At 43.5% G+C, this 20960-nt stretch overlaps 1 protein-coding gene across 1 annotated transcript in view; it reads left to right on the top strand.

The window, feature by feature from the left end:
- The window catches only part of TMEFF2 (transmembrane protein with EGF like and two follistatin like domains 2), a 125059-nt gene that overhangs the window by 3547 nt on the left and 100552 nt on the right, over nt 1-20960 (top strand). The window contains exons 3-4 of the mRNA XM_059475821.1: nt 3909-4038; nt 6766-6792. Coding sequence (XP_059331804.1) covers nt 3909-4038; nt 6766-6792 — 157 coding nt within the window. The remainder of the gene's footprint in view (nt 1-3908; nt 4039-6765; nt 6793-20960) is intronic.

Raw genomic sequence — 20960 nt, 5'->3', positions numbered from 1 at the left:
TTTGGTACAGGCAGAGCTTGGGGGGATGTTAGCTGCTCTTGTAACATCTGTGGACACTGTGACAAGCCAAAAGGATTTGCCACTGCAGTAGAAAATTAATTTCTAGTGTGGTGTCTGAGGCTGGCTAAGTGAAACAGAGATGGCCAGGTAACTTATGTCACAAGTAACGGGGACCCCAAACAGAATCCAGGGCTCCCATTTCAGTGACAGCTCTCTGAGGTGATAATGAGCACATCAGTAGCAGGCTCCTCATCACTGTAAGTGTGTTTTGTGTCTTCTTCATGAATTTGAGAGAATAGACAAGGATAGAGAGCTCATTTTGCCTTAGTACTGATGAAAAGTTCTGGGCTGACCAGCCTGTGTATTGAGGGGCTGAGAACATGGAAGTGGAGAGCAGGGCTTCTGCAGTCTTTGTTTAGGTTTGTTCAAACCAGAATTACAGATGCTTCATATCTGCCCAAGTGGAGTTTAAATGAATTTATTTTTATTTGAAAGGATGAATATGATCAGACTGCTCTGGAACATCCACGTTAGGTTTCCAACCGTGGAGAGCCAGCGGGCAAGCACTGAGAGAGAGGTTCATATTGGCTGGTTCTCATTGTCACAGTCTACTGTGACAACTCTCAGTGAGACATGTATTTTATTGAAAAACACTGTGTCCCGCTCTGATCAGGAGATGCAGAGTCCCTGTGCAGGACAAGCCCAGACTTTGGTGCTGTCAGGGAGGGAAGGCTCCAGGACAGTGCTGGCTCCTGCAGGAGGGCTGAGCATGTGGGAAACCACCAACCCTTCCTTTCCTCAGACTCAGTGGGTCCAACAGAAGGGCTGTAGAGCTATGCCAGCAGGCAGGAGCTTGGAGACATGGCTTGTTGGGTCTGTACCTGTTTGCCCAAAGCCATAGGTCTGGCAGCTGGGCTCTTCCCTCTGACATTTCATGAAGGTATCAAAAATATACTGGATATTTCCATCAGTGTCTTTCCTCTTGAGTCACCAAGCCAGTGGACAGTCACTGGTTTTTATGGGAGGAAGGACTCCTGTTTTCATGCATGTCGAGTCTTCCACAAGCTTCAGTGTTTGTGGAGCTGCAACATCACCTGTCCTGATGACCTGTTGGACATCACCTGTCCAACTTCCAGCTTTGTTATATTTCTAGAATATATTTTTGTGCTGCTTGGTTCAAGATGTGGGCGGCATTTTGGGAGTAGTTGATCCATGAAAGTAGGAGAAGGTCAAGCTTTTAACAGTGTTACCAGGAGGAGGAGTCACACCGGTTACAATTACCTTTAGGAAACAAATCACCTGCTTTCAGTGCACAGCAGTGATCCAAAGGCTCCCAAAGATGGTTTGTCCCTGGCTGTGACAATGGGCACTGAAGGCTGCTGATGCTGAGGATGGCAGCCTTTGACTGGCACATGATGGAGTTGCATGAGTCCATTTCCCTGCTCTACAGCTGTATGTTAAAAACTGGCATGTGAGAGAGAAGTGAACAGTATGGCATTGTGCTGCTGGGTTTTGTGGGAGTTTTAACATGGATTTCCCTGAGGGCTTGCTCAGTCCTTACCTGGGGATGAATGATCATTCCTACATCTAGGGCCTGATCTAGTGAGCTCTAAACCAGTGACAAAAATATGTTACTAGACTGACATTCAACATGTGATATTCTCCAGCACTAGCAGGAGGTATTTTGTGGTTGTGATGAGCTATGAGCACAGGATTCAGCATGGGCAAACACAGGAGTCTGGCTCTAGTGGGTTAGGAACTGCCTGGTGACCAACATCACAGCCCTCTCATTGGTGGCCCTGTTTTCGTTCCTGGGTAACTTACATTACAGTTTCCAGCTCAGAGCCAAGGCAGGATCCATATGGAAGATATCTCTCCCTTTGCTCCTTGTGCCTTTCCCATCTGAATCCTAGTTTTCCAAAGGTGCTGGTGGGAATAGTGGACTAATACTTCCTGGGATCCTGATGTCTCTCAAATGCATTTTAAAATTGGGCCACCTTTGGAAGAAGTTCCAGCCTAGCTCATAGCACTCCTCTGTGTGGATTGGGATCTCAGCATTTATGTGGGGCTGTCTGCCCTTTCAGATCTGCAGCTGAGTCCGTGTCAAAGATCATCCCTTGCTCTGGGTGAAAGCAGCAGAGGAGTTGCCTTTGTGTTTCTTGGGCAGAAAAGTTGCCTCTCTGTTTCTTGGGCAAAGAATCCAACCTTGTTTCTACATGTAAGAAAGCCTGTTGAGATACTCCAGGCCAAATTCCTCACAAATCCTTGGGTGACAAGCAGATATTACACCTAAGGCAAGCATGATTTGATGCTTCATGCTTTAAAAAATATGCACGATTGTGCTAATTGTCCTGGTTATGTATTCCAGATCAGCCTCTAGCAATTGCTGTTGAGCTTCTGGATGAAGTTGGCATTTTAGGCTTGAAACGTTGCTCAGATTTGGAACATAATGGTGAAAATAGCCTAGAAACATTTTTAATCAACAGTTTAAAATCTCTGCATGGAGGAATCCTTTGTGAGGAGCAGAAGGAGAGGGTTTCTACTGTTGTTGCATTCTGTTTTTCTTCCTTGTGCTGTGGGAAGAGGGCGCTGGGGGTGGACAACATCTTGGGAAGATTGAAGAGAATACAATGCAAAAGGAAAATGTCATTTGTTTTGGCCCAATCAAAATGTCACTCTGACCAACTATGAATAATTTCTTGGCAGCTGCTCTGTGTGGAGGCCTGCAATTAATGCAATCTATGCAATTGTTTGTGTTAATCACTTCTGTAGTCATTCAGTTTAAAGCATTTTTGATGTTAATATCCCTGATATTTCAGTTCTGCGTGTTACATGGTGCCCAACAAACACACCTCAGACACATAATGGCACGATACAGCTAAATAGGATGTATGATTTCTTCTAACTTTTTACTTGGATTTAGGCAGAGATGAGCATTTGTAAATAATAATTGTGATCATTCCATTTGTTCTAATTAAACAATGAGGCATACCAGGAGTAGGGTAATCACAAGATAATTATATCCCTGGTATAATTGCCATGTACTGGGCACATACAAGTATTTCTAAGCCTCCAAGCATGATTATCTTGTGATAACTGCACCCAGTAGGTTGCCCAATTTTCAGTCTAAAATGAAATTATTATCTTTTTTAAATGAACGAGAAGGGGCAAAACTGTCTTCCAGTGGGACAGGAAATCAGGCAGAGCTCAGCAGGAGTCTGAGCCAAAGCAGGGGTGTGTGGTGTGAGAAACTTCTGCACTGGCTGGGCTCGCTGCAGGGCTGCTGCTCCTGCCCGCTGGCCACCGTGGGGAGGGCTTGGACCTTCATGGAGCATCCCAGCTGCAGCCTGCCAGCAACTGAAGTGTCTGTGCAGAGAGAGGGGTGGACTTGGATCGTTGGTGTCTCAGAAATTATTTCCCTCTGCCAGTCAGTACTTGAACAGTCAGGCACACACTTGTGTGTGCAGACCTCCGTAGCACTGCAGGGGTGTGTGCAGGAGGAGGGGAAGAGAGAGCCTGTTCATTACTGTTTGTCTGGAGCCATCCAATGGAAACGCAGCAGCTGTGGTTGCAGATGTGAGGAGTCATTTGCCCTGCCTATATTCCTTCCCTGGGAATGCTTCCTGCTCCTGCTGGCAGTCAGAGACCTCTCTGGGGCACTTACTGAACACTTCAGCCATTCAGATTACCTTTCCCCTAATCTCTTAAAATCTATTTTTTTTGTTAAGTACCCCTCCCTCTCCCCAGTAGCTGTAAAGGTGAGAGAGGATTGTCAGTGTCCCTCTCTGTTGTTTTCCCAGGCTTTTAATGCTGGCAGGGAGCAGGGGGTGTGTGGGGGCACCCCAATGGGTGCTGTGTCCCCTGTGCTCATGTGACTAACGCTGCTGCTCTCTGTCCCTTCCCATCAGTGCAACAATGACTACGTGCCCGTGTGCGGCTCCAATGGTGACACCTACCAGAACGAATGCTACTTGAAACAGGCTGCCTGCAAGCAGCAGAGTGAAATCCTGCTGGTGTCCGAGGGATCGTGTGCCACTGGTAGGTATAACTCACCCAGCCTGCCTGCCATGCCCCCAGGAAAATGGCAAAAACCATTTGCATTCTTGCTTTGAATTAATTGCTGGTTAATTTTTTGGGGGGCATGAAAATTTGCTGCCATCCTTTCCTTTTAAGTACTTACTATAAGCTCACAGTTCCCGATACACTGTACTCCTGGTACTGTTTGGAAGAGTTCAGCAGAGAAGTAGATTTGTTTTTTAATTTGTGTCTTGTGCTCCTGATCATCCTGCGCCCTGCCTACACTTCTGAGCTGCTAGGACAAGTGAACTGGTAGCAGATTAAGTGAGCAGATGTCTGATAAATGGGCATCTGGATTACCACAAACCTCTCCATAATCTGGAGAGAGAGAGAGCTGGAGCATTATTGCCTGCAATCCAGTTCCTTAGGTTTTTCCTTATCCTTGTAGGGCCAGATCCCCAGCTGGTATGATTCAACAGAGCACTGCTTGTAATGAGTCCTGCCAATTTATACCAGCTGAGGATTTAGTCCAAAGCACACATAATGAGCAGGTCTGTGCCACAGGTGTTTTGTTCTGGGCTTGAGGAAACTGAATGGCATGTGAGACAGCTTTGCTCAACTCTGAGCCTTGTGAGCTGTTTATATCTCAGCTTGTATGAAAACAGCCAGAAAGGTGAATGAGCAAAATCTGCCAGGAAAACCCAGTTGCTTATGTGCAGGAGTTCTTGATGTTTTTCTTTCGTGTTCGGTATCTGTTAGAGGTGGGCAGTGAAGTTAACTTGAAAAGAGCAGGAGTAAGCCTTTGTTCTTGAGAGAGTTCTTTAAACTTAAAGCAGAATTTTTTCTTGGCTGAGGATGGAGAAGTCAATAAAAAGTACATTAGACAAACTTTTTTCAGTGCTGTAATTTCATGTTTCATACACCTGAGAGAAAATAAACTCCTTTCTCTGGAAATGTTGTTCTTCTCTGAAGCTGTTACCTGACAATTTTCCAGAAGAAAAAAACATATGCTGCAATTTTTTTGTCCATAAATTGGTATTAAATGGAGCTTGGGCTGACAAAACCTACTGTGATGTAGGATTTGTTCAACTTAGGAAATTCTCTCAGCACAGCAACTGGTCTTTTTGGTTCAAACTTTTTGATTAAAGAGATAATTTCAGCACATTACTACAACTTTTCTAAAACTTATTTGCCTGCTGGCAATGACTGTGTTGGCAGTTCTCTTTGAAACACATTGTGGATTTCAGAAACAGAAGAGAAGGAAAGAGAAGATATTTTCCTGAAGTCTTGCTCAAGGTCTTGGGTCTCTTTTTCCTTTTCCCAAGGAGGAGCTCAGTGGAGAAGGGAACAGCCATTTTCCTTAGGTTTTCCCAATGGGATGGGGCAGAGAGAGAGGGACCTGGGCTTTGGGGGAAGTGTCAGTGAGCACCCTTCTGGCCCTGCCTGGTGGGCTCTGGGCCCTGCAGGGTAGAGGAGAAGGAGGGACACAAAGTCCTTTTGTGCAGAGAGCCAGGTACCGCGGGAGCTCACTGTGGCAGGAGCTGCTCCTTTCTTTTTGCGTGCTGGGGACATGTGGCACACCCGGACAAGCAAAGCTTCCCAGAGCCATGGGGGCACTGTAGTGCACACCTTTCTTTCCTCTTTCCTCAGTAGCTCATTTGGGAAAGAGCATCAGGAACAAAGGATCAGGTCAGGAGAATTTAGGACATGGTCGCTGAGAAAACACTGTTATTTCTGTTCCCTTTTTCAGCCACCTTTTGCAGCTGTCCTTTGCAGCCTTGCTGAATAAATCTACCATTTGAAGCAATTCTTGCAGCCAGTTATTTAGCAAAGATTTTCCTTTTCTTTCTTAGTTTTGAGCAGTGATGGCATGTGCAAGTTCAGATCCACCAGACCTCCCTGTCAGTAAATGAGATCTAACAGTTGCCAGGGTGCTTTGATCCCAAAGCAACTATTCCAAACTCTTTCTGTTCATCTTGATGCTGATAATTGCGTAACTTTCCACCAAGGGGAAGGATAGGATGGCAGCCTCCCTCCCTTCCCTGCAGAAGAAACTCCTCCTAGGCATTATTTTTGGTAGCCCTGTGTATGTGCATTTCCGTGCTTTGCCTTGCTTAGAAAGTTTCTTACTGCAGCTCTGGGCTTGGCAATTTTGTGATGTTGCACTTTCTAAATTTGTGACTCTCATCATTCCAGGCAACAAAATGTCAAGTAGAGGAAAAAGAAAGCACTCAGTTTTGAAACTCAGGAACAACCTTGAGAAAAATGGCACTTTAATAATTTATCTGAAGACTTTGAATAATAGTAATGTAATGATTTATTCCAACTAGTTAGAATTTAATGAGAAGTCCTGTTTCCTAAAGATAATGATACAAATTTACAAATGGGTTTAAAATTTCTCCTTGGTAAGGATTTAGTAGTGACCAACTGGAGTAACTTTTTACTGCTGTTGGGAGCAAAGATTTATCAGTCTAAGTACAAAAAAACTAGGTAGAGACTTCTAAAGGCATTGCATTATTCTGTGGCTTATTTTATTTTCATCTGATAGAGAGACTTAAAAGAAAAAAAACCAGAGACACGAGAAAGATGGCTTGAGTGAATTACATTCAGATTAGATCTCAATAATTTACCTAGGGATGCCATCAAAGGCAAGGTACACTGTAGTGCGCTTCACTGAAGCCTTGCTTTGCATGCTCCCAGCACATACTGGAGCACATGAATATAAATTCCTTTCTGTTCTTTTCTCAGATGCTGGCTCAGGATCTGGGGACGGAGGTAAGAGCCCTCTTTTAATATCTTGTTCTTATGTGTGCACACAGTGTCTTCCACAATTTCAGATTGTAAGTGGATACACTTTGCAATCTAAGTTGTTGCACTACATACTGTCTTTTGTTCAGCTCTGTCTTTGAAAAAAGTGGTATTATGCATTTCAGTCAAGCTGGAACCTAATCATGACATGCTGTTTTCTAGGGAAATTCAGAAAGCTGTGTTACTTCTAATAGGACTTGGAATTATTCATAGGTTGTGCTAGGAGCTCTATCTCCATCTACTGTTACAGTTGCACTCATTTGTTTTATGTTTAGGATAATATTTCTTTTGTTTTTAAAACATGAGCCAAACCCTTGGCTCCTCCTCACTGGAGGATTCAAGCCAAATATTTTGTGGTAGAAGAGAGCATTCTTTCAAAGATATGAGGAAATGTCACAGGGAAAGAACAATGTGTTTTGATAAGAACAGCAACAGCAAAACAGAACGTGAAAATAGCCTGAGCCCTTTGTGGCATATGGGGATACTGTAAAATGTAGGCAAACTAGCATTTGAGTAGGGGCTTGTTTTATTGGATTTTGGGTTTTTTCCCCTTATTTCTTGGTGCAGTCATGATGGATTAGCTTGTCTGACATCAGTCCTTCTTGGAAATAGAAGTGTTGGTTTTGGGTAGTGCCCTGCCTTGGGGTAGGAGTGTGATTTTGGGGCTGGTAGGTCCTTCTCTGGGGGTCAGGGCTAGTGTGGGTAGCTTGGGAAGGCTGTCCTGGAGAGTTCCCCTGGCAGGGAAGGGCAAGGCCAGCATCAGGGGCAAGGCTGCTGGGGCAGCCACCAGGAGCTGGACCAGCTTTTGGTGTGACACAGAGAGCAGGGCTGGGCTCAGACCTGGTTTTATGGCTACTTCCGGATGGATTCAGGTTTTTCAAATACAATCATGTTGCTTGGCAAAGTATCCCCTATTCCTTGTTTGATTTTGGTAACCAGGAATCAGTGAGTGCAGTGTGTATGGAAGGTATTATTTTACCTGTGAGGTGGCCAACAACATGAGCATGAGGCACTTCAAGGGTCTGATTTTCTGACATCACACTCAGACTGCTTTCTGGAACTCAGGGCACTTCAAGATGCTTCAAATCTGGCTCCCCAAAAACTGCAATGTGAAATACTGCTAGTTTTTCCACCTATTCCTATTTTACTCTAACGTTCTTTTAGATTCTTTTTAAACCATTATACCAGAAAAATACCTTGTTCACTGCTTACTAGAAATCTACTATTTGATTTATATGTACAATAGGGTTTTCACACCTATGGTCAATAAATTTGTTTTTCAAATGAAGTTGCACTAAGTTTATCATGCATATACTAGGGAAGACAGGTAAAGTTTTCAGTTTGTTTTGTAACTGAGAAGATGGGAAAACAAAGTTGGCCACTGTGTGAAAGTAATGAATTACATTCTCAGAAAGCATAGGAGTTTAAAGGCATGATTTCCAAAGACTTCCATTTCAGAAGCTCAGGTTGATAGACAATGAGCAGAGCAGGGCCTTGGGATGACTGTGCAGGTAGTAAGGAAGCAGATTTAGGAAGGAGACAGAACCAAGTTGGTACATGTGTTTAAAGGTCTACAAAGCTGCCTTGTATTATTCATGATTTAGTAGGCAGCTATGGCTGTTCTTGAAGTACAAAAGTATATTTATGTGCCCAAAGAAGCTAAATCCAGACAAGTAAATGTTGTCACTACATCACTCTTTACTAGACATGGTTTTGTTGTAAAAGCTGTAATAAATTTTGGATGTCATCACAGTAAGTCTTGTGAAATCCACTCCAGCAGTCATGAGTGGGACGTGTTCCTATGAGAAGCCAGAGGTCTTAGTCAATCTTCTGTGGTTTCTGATTTTTCTTGAATTGTTTTTTCTTTCTTGTGCTTCTCCAAGGAGTCTTGGTTAACAGAATAACCGTGCAGCATCCTTCTTGAGCAAAACTCCTGCCATTGGGATGGTCCCAGCCAGCCAGCTGTGAGATAAGGGAACAAAATTTTCAACAGACTTGTATCTCATGGTTGGATTTCTTTGCTCTGATGAGGTACATCTAGCAAGAAATGAACCCAGCTTGTGCTTTTCTGGTTCTTAGAACATGGCAAGTTTCCAGCTTTGAGGTGCTTTCCCCCATGACTGACACCAGTTCAGCTCCCAGTGCTGCTCCTCCTTCAGTGGAGTTGTCACGTGGAAAGTGTAATTGCTAGAGGGCTCAGAAATAGCTGGGAAGGGGTTGGTGTGAGGGACAGATGTAGATAAGCACACCATGTGGTCATGCAAGCCTCCTTTTCTCAGGAAATTGGTCAGAGCATGAACAAAACAGCCAGGGGCTGTGTTTTGGTGCCATATTTTCCCTGTAGGTGTTCCCATCTAGGTTTGCAGGGAAGTCTTCTCAATTCACTATGTAGGATTTGGGGTTTTTTTGCTTTCCTGTCATGGATGCTGAGATCAGAGGGGTCTCAGTTTTTCAGCACTTAAATGATCCTGAGGGCTTTCCAGAGGTGATTTAATTCTCCTTTATGCAGCAGTAACATACAAAAGTCCCCTTATTTGTAAAGTGATGAGGGAATCTTAATCACATTTGATTACTGAACCTTCAGCACACACTTTTGGGGATATCCAGTAGATGGGTAGGACAGTAGGTGTTCAAATTTCTTACTGCAGAAGACATTTTTCCCTGTAAATGAAGATGAAAAATGCAGAATCAAGAGCCATTTCAGTGTTTTGATTGCAGAAGCTGGGAGTGTGGTGTGGAATTATTTAAAAACCCACATCCCAGAAAGATACTAATCAGAAAGCCAGAAAGGATGAATGTGAAAGACTTTATACAGAGAGTAATTTAAAGAGATTCCATTCATTTTCATCTATGCCGTTCTCTAGACAACTGGGTTTTTTTAGAACCCAATGATTCATGTTTTGGTCTTGAGCAGCTTTATAATGAATTCTTGCTCGTTTCCTGGCTTCCTTCTAACAGCAACAAACTCAAGATGCAGTATTTCATTATAGCTCTTAATGGGCTAAGAACATCTCTCCTCGGTTTCATTTTCACGCTGAGCACTCCTTTGCCCTGCCTGCATTGTCTGCACTCCCAGCTCTGTTGATTGGCTTTCATTCACAGTCTGGTGGATGCACTGAAGGTGACTGTCACCCTGGGTGTTGCTGTGACCCCCAGCAGAGCAGTGCAGAAGCACCTACCTTGAATCCATTTCAGAGCCTTCTTCAATTTCCATTCAAGTCCTAATGACTTCAGTGGGAATTCTGTGGGGCCTTGGGTACACAGATCTTATCCTAGCTTGATTTTTATGTTAATTCTTTATGATCTAGACTAAGGCAAAATAAAAATAAACCAACCAAACGAGTGATAATTCATCAATATCATCATCACCATTTATTTTACAGTAGCATCTAGAGGTGCTAATTCTAAGATTAGGATTCCAGGATGGTACACCCTGACACTGTGAAGCAGTTCTTCACAGTAGGGGAGAGAATAAAAACTGTGAAGCAGAGCCTGGTTATTCAAGTTGGGCAAGGGCTGGAAGCTGCATCACGTTCCAGTGTTTCAATTGGGAATAGCACATGTTGCTTCAGAGCCAGCCCAGGGCTGGGGCTTTGTAGCCCCAGTGTTTGTCAGCAAGCCCGTGTGACACCCAGAAAGAATCAGAGATTATACTGCTCCTAAACTTATTCCTGATCTGTTAGACAAACCTGAAAGGCAACAACCTTACAAGACACCTTCTTTTCCCCCTCTCTCTGCCTCTCTTGCTTTGTGTGTGTATTTTAAGGATGAGCGTGCCTTGTTTGTTTGTTCATTCTTTCAATTTATCCCTTCAATCTTAGCCAGAAAAAAATGAAGCCCTGCAGCTTTTTGTAGGTGCCAACATGTAGATTTAATGATAGATTTGGTATTCTGGTCTGCCTTTCCTGTTGACTTAGAGATGTGTGAATAAACACATACATATTATAAATCTATATGGAGCAGCAGTCATCTTGAAACACTAACCCAGAGAAAAGAGGCAGGAAAAAAATTAACACTTTGCAGCCCATGTTATTTTTTTAAGGCAAACCATAATGCAGCATGTATATGCTTCTTTTTTTCTTTTAAACAATAGGTAAATGGCTACTTTGACCCAATTGCCTTTGCATTTTCTCTGTACTAGTTTTGAATGGCTTACTTGAATTCAGCAGCTCTGCTGTTTTTCCAGTGATTTCCCTTTCTGCTTTATTACAGTGTTGATTGATGGGCAGGGCTATGCAGAACACGCTGAATATTGCTGTAAACACTGTCCTGGCAATCACACTTGAGCCAAAACACACCATAAAACCTGGTGTGTATATTGGTTTGAACGAAGCAGTGTATAAAATGCAGTGCTGATAAACACACACATGCACACACGTTCTCAATATAGGGGAGAATATTCTGACTGTTCTAGTTTAACCTTGGAAAAAAAGGGAATTCAAATTTTGAGCTACAGATTCTTTTGCTGGGTGTAATAGGTGATTTAAGCTTCTCTCATGTGAATTCAGACTCTCTGCTGACCCCACGTGCAATTGTCAACTGCAATAAGGAAATAGGAAAGCTTCTTTTACTCTAATTTGATTTGGGAGATATAATTTAAAGCAGCATCAGAAGGTACAGAATCAACTATAGCAACGTGCAGCGACTGGGTAAATACCTCTAGAGGGAATGTTTAAATCTTAAATGATTGACCTGACTGTGGTTGGTCAAATATGTCTCCTTTGTTAAACGGGTTTTTACCTTGTTAACCTCAGCATGGCACTGAGCCCAAACCAATAAGCTCTTGGAAAGGCCAGGTTTATTAGCTTAGGCTCTTTGTTGTCCTAACATGATTACATGACTTCCAGTTCAGGGCTGGTGCTCATCTGACCTATATAAGAGTTAGGTCAGGGAAAGGCAGTTCATGTCTCTTTTTGGCCTTTAAAAATTAGGAAAGGATGAAGTTCCCATATGTTTTTGTTGACAAGAAGAGAAGCACTTGGATGTTCACAAGTGCCAGGCTCCTAGACCCCTGCCAGGGCATTTTGTGCTGGGTAGGATGCATTAGCCATTTTGGAAAATCCTAGGAAGTATGGAGATAACAGGAATACCATTTTTTGGACTCCTCTTAGGCTCTCATTTAAGCTAAGTACTGAGCTCATCAACCCTGCTAGGCTGAGATGCTTGGGCCAATCCCCATAGCTCCTAGAAGCTCTCCAGGGTTTTAAAGTACCAGCCCTGGAAGGTGGTGGGCTTGGATTTCATTACCTGGATCTTGCCTGTGTTCTTCTGGCTGCTTCTGAAGCTGGAAGGCATAAACACCCAGTGAAAAGCGCTGTGTTTTCTACCTGTGCTTGCTGTGTTATTGATGGGCAGCAGTCCTTGCTGTGCTCCTGGTCCCATCAAGCAGGCACTGAGAAATGCCACGGGAAGAGTTTTGACGGGCAGTGAATGATTTGTGGCCCGTTTTCAGCCATTCATGCAAAACTGAAGAAAATGAATAGGAGATGCCATGAAGATCCACAGACTTGTGTAGGCAAGAAGTATGAATGACGTTCATTCATAGCCTCTTTCCTGCATTATGCAATCCTTTAGGTTTTTGGCACTTTGTGTAAGTAGTTCAGAGCTACACAGGGATTCTATGAATGGAAGATGTTCACCTACATTAAAAACTACTGACGATGCCCTGGTTTTGCTTTAGAAGTCAAAATTGCTTCTCTGCATAGAAACAGAGAAAAAAAAATCCAAAATATTCTGGCTAATCATATGCAATCTGTAAATCCACTAATAACTAAGTCATCAAATCATCAAACAAATCCTATGATACTCCAGCAAACAGATTAAAAAAGCAGTGCCCGATCACAAATACTCATTTATTGGACTGTTATTGTAAACACAGCAAGAGAGAGATGTAGTGGTCTAGATTTGTCTGTTACATCTCTGTAAACCTGGATTAATTTTCCTTGTGACAACTGTGGAGTCGCTAGAGATTAGCTGTGATGACAGTGAGAGGCAAATCTAGCCCACTGTTTTGCTTTTTTGTGCAGGGATTTCTTCCACAGAGGAAAAGAATGGTTTTTAAGCTTTCAAATGGCTCTTCCAAGCTTGCTACAAACACCTTCCATCATGGGGCAAGAGCATGTGTTCAAGCACATGCTTTGGTTTTATCACATGCTTAAATGCCATTGATTTTTGAATTTCTCCTCTGAATGTGGATGTCTTGCACAAGTGGGATCTGAGGCAGTCTGGGAGTGACCAGAACTGCTTCAGATCCTCATGCATCTCACCATTATGTATTCTGTGGTTTAGTGGTTGAAGAAGCTGATTCACTGTGCGCTTGCTTTGAGCAGGTTTTGGTGTGACACAGGATTTTGTTAGATGCTCTCATGAGATCTTAAAAAGAACAAATGGGATGGAAACTGCCAAGTCTCTCTCTAAAGCTTCGCGTATTCGCTTTCTCCAACTCTCGCATTTCAGATCTCAGCTGCATCTGGCAAATTTAATGTATTCTGCACTTGATGTTTAAATTCCCTTTTGTCTAAGAGGTTTTCTTTCCTTTCAGAGATTGGGAAATGAAACCAGAAATTTTGCCTGCTAGATTTGAAGTCAGTGGGAGTTCATCTTCAGGAAGGGCACAACTGATTCCTAGACACTTAGCAAGCTGGAATCAGCCTCCTCCTTTATGTAAATGCACACACAGGACAAGTTTCATGAGTGTGGTTCAAGCCCAGGAATCTAGAGCAATTCATAATCAAATCCAGATAAGTTAGAATTTTATGGGAGAGCACTACCAGTTCTTAAGATGTTGCCATGAGTCTTCTAGCCCAGGTTTTTGAATAGCTTTGATAGAAAATGCTTCGTTCCTACTTTAAAACAAGCACATAGCTTGTTGCTCAGGAGAATGCTTGAATAGAAGCCCAAAGTGTTGAACAACAGGGAGATCTCTAAACTGCAGTTTGAAAATATCAAACCTCGGGGAAGAAGAGGTCAAAACCATTCCATGTTATTTTACATGAATTTTTTTAATGCCTTGGACTTGTTGATACCATTTCTTCTTGCTGCATGGGAATTAGATCATGATGGTGCCTATTTAAGTCCATTGAAAAAGCAGATATCAAAGCAGGGCTCTTTTAACCTCTACAGCCCCTTATCTTGCAGGTAGCAGTGTAAAGAGAGCTGACTGAGGAATTTTAGTGTTGGTTTTTCATAAACCTAACAACATGGGAGAGTTTTAAAGGTCTGAAAGAATGTAGATGTGTAGGTATTAAAAAGGGTAAGGTAGGGGGAAAAATCAGATATTTATAGGCCTGCCAATCTGACATTGATTGAGGTAGAACAGGACACGCAGTCCCGGACCTGCTCAATGAAGAAATAAATGAGAATTAATGCTGAGCAATATGGGCTGATGTAATAGATTCTGTCAACTAATTGAAATGTTATTTATGAAGCTCCAAGTTTGGTTGATGTGGTGTACGTGGATGTCAGTGAAGCGTTTGGCATGCTGCTACATGACACTGATTAAGGAACAAGAATCGTGCAAAATTGACGTGGTACGCAATTAGTGGAGTAAAAACTGCCTTTCAGGATGTAATTATAAGTGGATTTATCATTGTTAGATAGACAGCAAAAGGATCTGCCTTGTGCTCTTTATTTATTTGTTGGTTTGTTTTACCAGTGGCCTAGGTGGGCACATACTATTCTCACTGATCAGGTTCTCAAAAGTTATATCCGGGGAACGAAGAAATGAGTGGTTCACTGTCACAACCCACTCTGAGTTATGTGGTACTCTGGTGCCAAAGCAGGTTCTTTAATGTGGCCAAAAATAAAGCCACAACCACAGAGCAAAGACAAGAAAGCAGAAAGTGAGTGGGGAAACGCTGCTGGAAACAGTGATGCTCCAGAGAAAGCTGAGTTTTGGTAGTGGGCTTGTGTGAGAGTGCTCTGCACACACAGCAGGGCCAAGGGCCGCTGGTGTGTTTAAGAATCAGGCTCTTGAGCAGGAGTAAGGATGTCAGATTGCCTCCACCTTCCCCAGAGGAGCTGACTGCAGCTCCAAAGGCCCTGAGAGCAGGGGAGCAGGCTGTGTGCAGCCAAGGGCGTGGCTGCCAAGCAAAGGCAGCCCTGGAAGCTTGGATGCTTTAGGCTCTGCCGGGGAAAGGAAAGGGTTGCTCAGGTGACCAGCAGTAAGTACCAGTGTGGGGAGCACAAACGAGCAGCAGGCTCTTTATGCTGACAGACAAGGGTCTAATGAGATGCTGGGCTGGCAATTAAAGCTAGACAAACTCAGAGTGAAGTATATGTGTGTTTGTAAATGAAGGCAATGGCACAATGAAGTAAGTGATTAAAAGTTATGTACGATTCTGCAGCGCTTGAGGTTTTGACCCTTGGGTGTCTGGATTGCTCTGTTCAAATGGGGATGAATTTGAAAGTCTAGGGCCTCTGTCACGTGGAAGATCACAACAGATGCTCAGCAGCTTTTAGTTCTAGGTACCATAAATTAGTTTACATGTGAATTAGGCAGAGTATAGCTTATTTTGTTCAGCAAGGTTGCTGTGCTAAGCAGTCCAGAAAGGGATTGATTATGTGGATATGTTTGTTCATTTCAGAATCTACACAAGTGTGTTTCTCCCTGCCCTCTCCCATCTGGCTGTATACATTTACATCTGCACGTAGGGAAGCAATGTGGGCTTTAGCTGCAAGTGGAAAACTTCATGCATAATGCTCTGCTAATTGCTCTGTATTAAAAAATAGGCCACACTACCCTGCATTGCATCCTAACACTTCTTTTTTGTTGCCAGTACTGGATAACCTCAGTAGCTCCTGATCTCATGTGAGTTGTGACAGACCTCTTGGAGCTTCTCTCTGTCCTGCACTGCTTCCCTGATTCCCAGTGTATTCACTACTCTGTTCCAACTGGTGCTTGGAGGGAGTCCAGAAGGGGAGGAGGATCCCCAGATGTCTCTGGAGGATCTGTCCAGGATTCTTTTCCCTCTCATTTCTCCAGGGGAGGATCACACCCAAGGAGCTCTGAAGTTCCAACCAGTATTGATCATGATTGAATATAATTTGATTTTTATCTCTTGCTGCAGAGAGCCTTCCTGTGTTTGATGTGGTGTGTGTGATGTGTTTGGGAGGCAAGAGATAAAGTACCAGAATAGTCTGGAATTGCTTTGGCTCACAACACGTTGTCCACTAGACTCAGACAGAAAGGCATCTTCATAGTTGTTATAATAGGGCCTTGATAAATAAATAAATAACTTCTTCTTTTGTACAGTGCCTGAAATTTTCATCAAAAGAGGAGGAAGCCTCTTATATGAATCACAAGGCCAGTGCAGGACAGGTCTGTGCTGTAATTCATTTAGACAAATGTTGAAGTGAATTGATGGACTCAGGTTTGTTTAGATTAGTGGCCTTTTGAAAAATGAGTTGTCCCGTGTGTACAATTTTTCAATCTGTTTACATCTAATTAGCTGTTCAGATTGGCTAAAATTAAGTGGTGTCACCTGTAATGCATTCAGAGGTGAGGTTATGATAAAAGAGGCTCTTTTATAATCTCTTCAGCAAGTGCCTTGGAGCACTGGCATGGTGTGAACTGAGGGCGTGTGGAAGATCTGTCTCTAAGGTGGAAGCAAATATAATCAAGCTGCAATCTCACAAATGCAGTGAATTGTCTACAGCACCTCTCTGGTACTGATTCAGAGAGAGAGCAAGGTTTGCTGTCATCCTCTCCCAGGACTCCTTTTTGGCAGATGTGCCTGGCTGGCTGGGGCGTGGCTTTGGGGAGGCTGCCCTTGTACCCTGGCATCTTTACCTGTTCCACTATTGATTCCTGCCTGCTGCATATTCCTCCCTGGAGACAAGTCATTCGAACAGCTTGAAATCTAAAAACTGATTGCTGCAATGTCAGGTTTCTAATTCTGCAGCACAGCTGACAGCTCTGGAAAGTCCCTATCAAAGGCAGAAAATACAACATTCTTCAGCAGACTTTGTTCTGCCACCATACGGCCCCAGTTCTGTTTTACTGCTCCAAAGCCTACAGGCTTTCACATGTTTCTGACCAAAAATTCTGCTATTAGTATGGAAGCTTCTTGGCAATTAAGCTGTGCTTATTGCTGCATCGGTGCATTTAGACCATGACCAGCAAGCAGCACCCTCTGCACGGCAGCAGCAATTCACTTCTCATGCTTAGTCATGGATACACATCCAAGGAGATTTTGGCACAGGTTTTCTCAAATATTTTTGAAAGCTTTTGTTAGTCTTTTTTTTTTTTCCCTTGGCTCTATGGAAGCTTTTGCTAGGGATGTGCAGAGCAATCCCCTGCCCTTGTATAACAATCCCCAGAAATCGAGCATTTGAGTGTTTGCAGAACTGTGAGCTCTGCCATGGTGAGTTTTGGGGGCTGTCACCTGGCTCCTGCCTCCAGCATTCTGTGGCATGGCACAGCAGTGCTGTCCCCTCTCAGCTGGACATCAGCCCCACAGTGCAGGCCATCATGGGCTGGGGATGAGTCCCTTCTCTCCATTTGTGTGAGGAGTGTCCTGATGTCCTCTCATCCCAGGATTGGTGGTGCTGCACCTGTGTGTCTGTGCTGGAAATGAAAGCTCAACAAAGTGCTCAGAACTTCAGGGGCAGGGTCCTGCCATCCCCCAGGTGGCCCAGAAAGAGCAGCAGGGAACCTTTGAAAGCTGGCTTCACAGCCTTGAGTGCCCTGTGAAGCCTTTGCAGGCACTGGAGAGGCACTGCAGATGGCTTGGTGACAGCACCCAGCACCTTTGTCATCAAGAGCCCCTCCTGACCCAGCTCCCTTGGACGCTGCCCATAGCTGCTTTCAGACCCCTTACATTTCCCAGAAGGAGAGGGGAGCTGGGGGCACTCAGCAGGTTACACAGTCACACCATGAGATTCCAAGGATTGGGCCCGTGCCAAGCCTGGCTCCATCCTTGCTGTTGGTGTTCTTTCTGGTTTCCTCCTGGGGTTTTTCTCCTCCTGCCCCCATGCAACTGTCCCTTGCTGGGGGTTCCCTTGTGTCAGCAGGGAAAGGTTGCATCTTTCCTGTGCTGTGGGATGCTGGAAAATGTGCTTCATCAAATCTGAGGCCCTCAATCCCAATGCTTCATCAGTCTCCTAAAGGTGAGGATGACAAATGACTAAGCAGTGTCTACAGGCAGCAGCATTAATTTTGGGTTTTTGTTAAAATGAGAGCATTTTACACGGGGAGAAACTCTTTTAAACCAGTGGAGTAAATCTGTATCTGAACCCATTAGTGCTACTTGAGGGCTGGGGATACAAAGGTGCAGCATGTACTAGCACCTCTGCTCTAAGGAACTCTTTTCTGGATGCCTTTAGCTGCATAACAGCTGCTTTTAGTCTGAAATTTTCCTTCTATTGTCAGGAGGATTTTCTTGGATTCCTTTTTATTTGAAAACGCTACCATGAGCCACTTTTGAATTGACAATAATACATAGGAAGTGAAAAGTTTTGGGTTTGAGGCATTTATTCTTACTTGAAAAGAGTAGTTTTAACAGGCATGAGCTGGTACTGGGCTGTCTTTCACAGCATTTTCTGTTTTCCTTTGTGCCTATCCATCTAACCTGTACTTGAGGTCTAGGTACTTCCATTCCACCTCAACTCCTGTGCTATAACATTTGTTGGTTAAAAGAGAACCTCTTGATTTCCATGGCAGTTATGGTCAGAGATCAGCTACACTGAGAATAATCCATGGCTTGCTACAGTCTCAAGCCAGTACTGGGGTAGACCAACAAGTACTCTCAATTTGGAAGTAATGCTGAGAAAATCTGTCAATGATTTATGCATTGGAAAGAATATCTGAAGTAACCTTCTAGAGATTTTCAGTCATCTGCAAACAATTATAAATGCAGAGCACAACAGAGTTTAAAGTTAATAAACAAATGGGAAGAAACTTCTACTCGTAGTATCCTGGGAAGTCACCAGGCTACTTCACCATGTTTTCTTGTCTCCATCTCTAGATTTTCCTGCTAGATTGCTTTTCAACTTCACAGGAAGGAGAGATTTTGCTTTGTCTTAACTAGGGAATTAAACAGCTGCCAGGGGCAGGAAAGATGGTGGCACAAGCAATCAATCTTTGATCGTATTATACGAGATGTATCTCCTTTCTTGAGGAGATTACTGGTGCAATCTGTATAATTAGGAATACATACCCCCATTTGTTTTAAACAACACGTGGTGGCTGTGCACATAATCTGAGCTTTCTCCCTTCCCATAAAAGGCCTTCAGGATCAGGGCCATCTCTGTCATCTCTGCATTTTCTGTGTTAATAGCCCTGTAGAAGTAGCTGATGAAATGCCATTAATTTGGAGGGATGTGGAAGGAGCATAAGATCCCCAGCAGACCCTGCTCTGACTGCAGTGAGCTGCACGGGGAGCTGTCAGGCTGCACAAGTTGCTAAGGCCAGGTTAAATTAGTGCCCAATTACTGTGCAGTGGTAGTTGGTGCTAGCATGTATGATACAAGTGTCACCACATAAACCCCTGCAAATTGCAGACTTAAATTAATGGCATGGAGCATTCCTTTAGTCATGTCACTTGTCAAATGGCAGTGTCTCAGAGTGGGGCAGGCAGTGAGATTCTTTCCGGTTTTAGGACTTAGTATTAACTTTTAGTGTTATTCATAAGGGGCTGGACTGGTTCAGCTTGAATGTCTCAGCTGAGCTTATAAACAGTTTTAGCAACCCTCATGTTCATTACCTCCCATAAGTGGGAAAATGGTGCTGAAGGTGGCATCAACTCATGTAGACAAAACTAAGCTCACTCTCATAGTTGTGTTTGTGCATAAAGAGGGGTGGGAGGGGACACTGCAGAGCAGCCTGGCCTTGTGGCCCTTTGGGACACAGGCTGAATACATCCAAGAGAGGTGGGCAGGGAACACAGTGAAGTACAGAAGAAATAAGTGGTGAGGAAGGGAAAGCTCTCCTGCTATTTCATCCTCCTTGCTGTGGTTGCACTGTTATTGTCTGGAAAGATTTAATGCCAGAGGGTTTCATAAAAGACAGTAATCCTGCAGGTTGTGTTACAGAACTTCTCTTCCTTTAAGGCAGGTGGTCACACAAGGCTGCTGGAATGTGGCTCTCAGCAATAGCAGCCAGTAATGCCATAAACACCATCAAGACAAATGTCACATTTACCAGAGGCAGCCACCAGATGATTTATCTTAACCTTAGTCTGCTGCTGGCTAGACTAATTTTTTTAATATTTTGCATTACAGTGCCATTAAAAAAAGACTTTTAAAATAATAATCCTCTCCTAGCTTGAGTTTCTTCAAAGGGCTCAACAAAGATTTCCCTCTGTTTGGAGGAAGAGCAAACTGTGCTTTTCAAGAGCTCCTGTTGTAACCACCAACTCACTGGGTAGTTTACAGGCATTGCAGAGGATTAGCTAGAGAGTACTCCAGAGGTGCTCTTCCCTTGTCATCCTGCAGCTCACAATGTCATCTGAGGGAGAGGAATGTAGGTAAGAAATGCAAATAAGCCAAGGAGAGTGAAAATGTTGCTTTTTCCTTTGGCTTTTCTTTCAAAAACAGAGGGTAATAATTTCTGATCCTTTAAACCCACCCATGAATGAAAGGATGTCACAGCGTGCTCCAACACATTTCCCTACTAGTGCCTTCTGTGTAGAAGCCATTCTGACTATGAAAAGCTGTACCTCTGCTTTTACACTCAGAATTGTAATGTTGTAAAAAAAAAATGTGAGTTTTTAGGCCAACCACAGTGTCCTTGTGAGAAGAAGAAGAGAAAGGTTAGTGAAGCCTATCCTTGATGAGAAGCAATCCCACCTGACATTGAGAAGGGGTGGTAAACTGAGCCATGCTCACATGGAGCAAGCACAATCAAGCTTTTCATTCATTTCACCTTCTCCTGGACAGTCATTTTCAACTAGATGTAGTCTTCAGCTAGATTTAACTGAGAAGCTGGTTTTGCTAATGAATTTGTAGGATTTTACTGGCCCTGGAATTTTTTGCTGTATTGCACTCAGTATATTATATTAAAAATGTATACCACAACTGAAGCAGTTTTGTAAAACAAGCTTTAATGCAGCATCTGCTTATTTGTGCCTTGGGGATGTGAGACAACAGCAAACTGCTTACTGCGTGAGAAATCAGCACGCCACCACGGGCGTTGC

Source organism: Ammospiza nelsoni, chromosome 7 (genome assembly GCF_027579445.1).
Source record: "Ammospiza nelsoni isolate bAmmNel1 chromosome 7, bAmmNel1.pri, whole genome shotgun sequence".
NCBI classification, from domain to species: Eukaryota; Metazoa; Chordata; class Aves; order Passeriformes; family Passerellidae; genus Ammospiza; species Ammospiza nelsoni.
The sequence above is the reverse complement of the archived record's forward strand: the minus strand, read 5'-3'. Positions and strand labels throughout refer to the sequence as shown.